The sequence below is a fragment of the Arvicola amphibius genome, chromosome X, assembly GCF_903992535.2.
Source record: "Arvicola amphibius chromosome X, mArvAmp1.2, whole genome shotgun sequence".
NCBI classification, from domain to species: Eukaryota; Metazoa; Chordata; class Mammalia; order Rodentia; family Cricetidae; genus Arvicola; species Arvicola amphibius.
The window spans coordinates 1,088,171-1,095,131 of NC_052065.1; the positions used below are offsets into that span (position 1 = coordinate 1,088,171).

Below are 6,961 nucleotides of genomic sequence, written 5' to 3' on the forward strand. Positions count from 1 at the left end.
TACTTGTGAAATATTGCAGCAGCAAACGTGTAAAGGCACAGCAGAAGCAAAAGCCATTCCAGGTCCAGGGACTCTAGGCCTTGTCCAGCTGAGACTGATCCATCAGAGTGGTTTTCTCCTGGTGGCTATCACCTTGAACTTCAGTTGCCACCATTTGCTCCTCTAACACAGCCACTGGAAATATCTACTAATTCTCAGATTAATTACCTATAGCAAACTAATTAAAATTCAAAACGTATAAGATTAAGTGGGCAAGAATTTGTTTATTGAAAATTCATAATCCAATCAATGAACCAAAGCAGAAAATATAACTGGATGTCCGCCCACTTGTCCACCCTTGCATAGTGTGAAATCTGGAAATTTTAAGTAGATATCTGAAGCATACTTGTGATTACTCCCGGCAATTTTGGATTTTGAAGTTTATGCAAGTTGGAAAGTCATATTTTAATGTTAGAACACATTCGGGAGCGCCGGGGAAGATTAAAAGAAAGGAAAATTGTGCCACCCACTAGAAATAAGAAGGAAGAAAGGGTTGCCATTGCCAAAGCAGTACCAACTTTCTGGGTATCTGGGATGGAGGGTGTGCGGAAAGATGAGGGGAAGGCAATCCCATTCTTGCTAATGATGGATAAATAATTATATAGGATTGCAAAGAAGACAAAGACGCTAGCAGTGACGTTCAGAATCCCTGAGATGATGAATGGATTGTAGGTGGCTTTCTTCCGGAGTCTCCCTGAGTACAATTTCCAAGGAACCACAATAACAATGACTGTGGCAATCATGCCGAGAAAGCTGGAGATCAGTAGGAGGTGTTGAGACACTCGAATATCCAAAGGGACGAAGGTGTCCTGGTAGGTATATTTGTAACACACTTTGGAAATGTTGGAATCGCCTTCCTGGTGGTAAACACAGGTTTTCCACATCCCCACTAAAGTCATTCTGGGCTTGGAATCCAAGGGCTCCTGAAAACACCACACTCGCCACTGAGGGAGGCTCATGGAGACGCTGCACAGGATCCATGCTAGAGTGGCCAAAGCAAAGCCTCCTAGCTGCCTGCTGGCACGCCTGCTGACCATCACAACGATGACTCTGAACACGTGGCAACTGCAAAGAAACAAAGGACATCATGAGAATGGATTCTCCAGGACTGGGAGATTATCCCTAGTGGGGGCAGGACCAGGGAAGAAGGGCTTTGTTGAGCAGATGGACTTTTGACCAGGCAATCTCCTGCAGGGAGTGTGTTCTGATCAAACTCAGAAGGGCTTGCTCTGTGGGAACATTTGCTAGCAGGTTGATAATCCACACACCATCTAAGATTTTCTCTTACCACTGTTTAAAGATTCACAAGGAACTTTGGCCACACATATTTAGCCATCCAGATTGTCGTCACAGCATTAAATTTCATAATGAAAACAGGAAGCCATGTGAAGCAAATAGTAGATAATTTTTGAAGTACCCCTACCATGGAGTTATATGCCAAACTTAAAGATAGAAGTGTAGTCTATATTCAAGCTTTGGTATTTTGTCTTAGCACATTTAACTACTCATTTTTTTTTTTTGGTTTTTCGAGACAGTGTTTCTCTGTAGCTTTGGAGCCTGTCCTGGAACTAGCTCTTGTAGACCAGGCTGGTCTCAAACTCACAGAGATTCGCCTGCCTCTGCCTCCCGAGTGCTGGGATTAAAGGCGTGCGCCACCACCGCCCGGCTAACTACTCATTTTTTGTGACACTCTATGGCTCTGTATCTCAGGCTGGCCAAGAACTATTTCCCCACTCTGGCTTTCATCTAGAGGCAATCCTGCTGCTGCTCCTTTTTAACTGCTGCTATTAGAGGCAGCAGTCGCCACATCAGCTAACTAATGTCAGGTTTTCACAGTCTATCAATGTTACACTCAGTGTGAGAAAATTGTCAACTCTCATACTGACTAGTTTTTCATTGTATGGATGACCCATGCTTTCTCTGATCAATCACTGAGTTTCTATATCTGGATTAGTACCAAGCTTTACTTATAATGAATGGTGCCATGTGCATTGTATGTGTGTATGTCATGTATGACATATATATGTATATCATGTATAAATGGGAATATATCAATATATGTATGTCATATATATGCATATATATGACAAATTTGATTTTGTGTAATACAATGTCTGTTATATATTTTAGAACTTACTAAATTGAAGATAGAACTAGGCATAGAAAAATTTCTGTAGAAAGAAAGCAAATGAAGTTATAATATCTGAAACATAGTCTATAACTAAGAACACAAATATCAACAGTACAAAATGACTGAAACTAACAACACTTTTCAATAATAACTTTAAGTACCAGTGGTATCTGCTTCTTAATCAGAATACTCAACTTGGATAAGGAAACACCAGCTATCTTTGTGTGGTCTACAAGGAATTATTCACCTTTAAGGTTAGGAGCCACCTTAAACTTAAAAAATGAAAAAAGTATCCTAAGATAATAGGAAGAAGAAACAAGCTGTTTTCTCTACCATATTTTCAGACAAAGTAGACGTCAAAATAAGATGAATGAAAGGAGACAAAGAAGGATCCTTCAGGTACACAGAATCTATCCTCTCCATCCATCCAGATCTCACTCACCTTTCCCCAGGTTCTAAACCAGTGATTGTCCCTGACACTCCCCTGACACACAGACTTCGTAAACACCAGATTTATCCCTGAGATCCACACTTAAGGCCAAGCCTAGTCTAACGACCAATGTCTGCATGTCAAACAACTTGATTGATCTACAGAGCAACAGAGAATCGATCACCTCAGCCTTTTCTCCACCTTCCCCAATCATAAAGGACTACACATCTTTAAGTCCCTCCTTATTATCTCTGTGTCTTTCCATCTTTCTCTGAGTCAGCCAGAAAACTTTATGATCTGCTCCACTGGTGGTCTCAGAGTGAATACACAAACAATTCTTTCAAACAATAAAAGTTAAATAAATCTGAGAGTTGGTTCTTTGAAAAGATAATAAGAATGGTAAACTATTGGAACAATTAGCCAAATGAAAGAAAACAGAGTTGAAATGGGAAACAACTGCCCCAAATAATCAAAATGAAGGTATTTGTTGTTGTTATTTTGTTTTTTTGTTTTTTCAAGACAAGGTTTCTCTATAGCTTTGAGGCCTATCCTAGAACTAGCTTTTGTAGACCAGACTGGCCTCGAACTCATAGAGATCTGCCTGCCTCTATCTCCCAAGTGCTGGGATTAAAGACATTCGTCAACACCACCTGGCATGAAGGAAAAAATTTTAATTATATTCTATTGTATAAAACCAAAAAGAAATGGATGAATTTCTAGATGCATCCAAAACACCTAATTTAAGCCAAGAAGATACCAACAATTTAAACAGACACATAAATAAGGAAATAGAAACAATGATAAAACACCTGATTTTTTTTCTATTTCTTTCTTCAATGTCTTAAAGTTTTTATTATTCAAGCCTTTTACTTGCTTGGTTACAGATACTGCAAAGAAGCCAAGAATGCACACTGGAGAAAAGATAGAATCTTCAACAAATTGTTCTGGTCAAACTGGAGAGTTATGTGTAGAAGAATTCATACTTATCACCCTGCACAAAACTTAATTTTAAAACTACCAAGGACCTCAACATAAGACCAAATAACCTAACCTGATACAGGTTAAAGTATGAAATATGTTTTAACTTATTGACATAAGAGAGAACTTTCTGAACAGGACAGCAATATCACACCATTAAAGGACAAAAATTCTTAAACAAGACCTCAGGGAATTGAAAAGCTTCTGTGCAACAAAGGATGAAACCATTCAAGGAAAGAGGCATCCCACAGAACCAACAAAAATATTTACCATCGATACATCTGACAGAGGGTTAGTATCTAGAATACAAAAAAAAAACTAATTAAAAAAAACTAATCAACCAAGTTGATGCAGGACCAAGCCCCTCCCTTCTGTATCAAGGCTGAGCAAGGTATCACACCAAAGGAAATGGACTCCAGAAAGCTAGTTCATGCACCCAGGATAAGTCCTGGTTCTACTTCCAGATCCCCTCCAAAACAAATAAAGAAACATTACTGTCACCCACATTCAGTGGGCATAACTTTGGCTTGGTCCTACCTCCACTTGGTATGCCAGGCTTTGTTGACTCCCCAAGGAGGCCTTACCCACTCAGATGAGTGAATGGAGGTGGGAGGGGGCAAGGGAGGGAGAAATGGGATTGGTATATAAAATGAAAAAAATTAAATAATAAAAAAGATCAACAACAAAAAAAAACCAATTCCACCAAAAAGTGAATGCAGACCTAATCAGAGTTCTCAAAAGATGAAACACAGATGGCTGAGAAACACTTTAAAATTATTCATCATACTTAGCCATGAAGGAAGTTCAAATGAAAACTACTTTGAGATTTCACCTTACCCAGTCAGAATGACCAAGATCATACACAAAGTGACAGATCATGCTGGCAAACAAGTAGGGAAAGAAAATACTCTTAAGGTAAGAAGACAAACTGGTAAAGTCACTGTGAACATCAAAGTGGAGCTTCCTCAAAAAGCTGAAAATTCTACCGTGATACCCAGGTAAATCATTCTTAGGCATATGCACAAAGGACTCTATATCTTATTACATTGACACTTGTTCTTCCATTGTCAATTGTCAGCAATTCTTCATTGCTGCTCTATTCATAATAGTCAGCTCTTGCAAAAATAAAGTCTAGGTATCCATTGACTGATAAAATGTATCATGAACATGTTATAAATTTACATAACATTATTCAGTTCTTAAGAAAATGAAATTGTAAAGTTTTCAGGTAAAATGAAGGAGTTAGAAAAAAATATCCCAAATAAGATGACCCAGACCTCAAAAGACAAATATTGCATATTTCCTTTCATGTATGAATGTTTCATTTTAAGCTTTAGATATACACATTTAAATCAGAATAATCATAATGACTAGATAGCCAGTTAGGGAACAACAGACAGCAGGAGATCTCCAAATGAGGAGAAGATACAGCAGAGTTTTATAAAGATATACAGGGAAAACTAGAATAGGAAGATTAAATAGAGAAAGGGATGTGAGAGAAGAGTAAAGGGGAGAAAATAGGGAGGCATAACTAAAACTCATGACCATTTGAAAAACTACATAGAAGTTTAATACTGTAGAAGTTTGGGGGAAAATACATACATATATATAATATTATAATACACATATGTAATTATATGTGTAATTACATATATAATATGCATATATTAGACATATGTATATGATGTAAATATATGCATATATAATATTATATGTATATATAAACTTAAATACTCATTTATAATAGGGGATAAAATGCCTCAAATATAAATCTTATGTTACAAAGGTAAACATGCAGTGTCAGAAATGGGTTACATTTTGTTGAGTCATTGACCAAAAGTTGTTCATAGATCCCCAAACATCACACGTTACTGTCAAGACTCTTGATTGTTCTCCATAACCTGACAATAAGACCCTATAGCTGAAAACACCAATTACTTATATCATCAAACTTGGAAGCTTCACCTGTACTGGCTAACACTCATTGTGCTAGAAGGTATTTACACATTATCAGAGAAGAAAAGTAGTCATTAATAACACCCAACTTCAAATCCTGAGATATAAAAGAGTGACCTGTTTTTAAGATATACTGATCTAATAGGTGGACAAAGGTTATAGGGGTAAGCAACAACCATTTTTATTGAAATTATGGCTCACTCCATGAGATGGAACCTATATTTGACACTGCTAAAGTGGCTAATAATCTAAGACTACATAGGTCATGGTCTTAAGGGGAAACCTACTACAATTATTTTGCTAAAGGAACATAGCAATAAAATAACTCCTAATGATAATGATAAAGTGCTATACCCATAGACCAATGCATTATTAAACATTCATCAAAGACGCTCCTTCTTAAAGTAGATGATAATGAACACAGTGACAACTAGACAATGCATAAAGACACTCAGTCCTAAATAGGATATCTTTATCAAACCCCTAACCCTTCAAGACTTGGGGATATATGTGGAAGTGGATGAAAAAAGATTTTAAGATCCAAGGGTTATGGACAAATTCAAGGAAACAGGATCTTCCATACTAAACAGGGCTAACCGTTACCTAGACTCACAGAGGTTGTGATGGCGTGTGCAATACCTGCACTATTTCAAATCATACAAAATCTAAACACAGAGAAAGAGAGATGTACAAGGGTTCCTGCCCTTTACCAAGAAGGTATTTGTGATGGACACCTTCTGGGAAAGGGAAAATAAATTTAATCCAATAGACTATCACTGGATGTATCAGCCACATCCCAGAGCTGAGCCCATACCCAATAGTAGTTTCCCAGCAGAAAATGGTCTTCATTTTCAGTGACAGAGAAGGAAGCAAGCATGAGGTACTATCTTCAAAGGCACATTCCATAGGAACAACTTCCTGCTCAACATCCCATTTCCTTCAGTGTCAGGATCCTCTCAAGTCAGTATTAACAGCTATGGATGACTGATTCCACACAAGAACATTTTACAGATGCAGGCCACATTGAATGATAGCACCACGGTAAATTAATGACTAACTGTGCAGGTGATAGAATATGATTCCTACTTACAGACTTGAGGAGAGAAATTTGCACATGTGTAGCAAATGGATGAGGCTTGCATACATTACACTAAAATGCCAGTCCCAAAAGATCAACCACCATGTGATTCTACTAAAATGGATTCTAGTGTGTCATCTCCAGATGCAGAGAGCACAGTGACTGTTGCTAGCAGCCAGGGCAGTGAGAAATGATAGGTGACATTCAATCAGGACCATCATTTCAGTTGGGGAATATGAACAGTGGTGACATTTCCACATCACTGTGAATGTACATATAGCCATGAACCTACTTTTCCAAAGACAGTCATAAATTCTTATATGGGTACTTAAAAACATTAATTACATAT

The 6,961-nt window shown here is 37.7% G+C and overlaps 1 protein-coding gene across 1 annotated transcript; it reads right to left on the minus strand.

Annotated features, from left to right (window-relative positions):
* Positions 1 to 437: 437 nt before the first annotated feature.
* Positions 438 to 4,643, minus strand: LOC119804913 (claudin-34-like). The gene is made up of 2 exons (XM_038316681.2): positions 4,624 to 4,643; positions 438 to 1,104 (listed from the first exon to the last, which is right to left on the minus strand). Exons 1-2 carry the CDS (start codon positions 4,641 to 4,643, stop codon positions 438 to 440), a joined length of 687 nt encoding a protein of 228 aa, XP_038172609.2.
* Between the last annotated feature and the right edge of the window lie 2,318 nt (positions 4,644 to 6,961).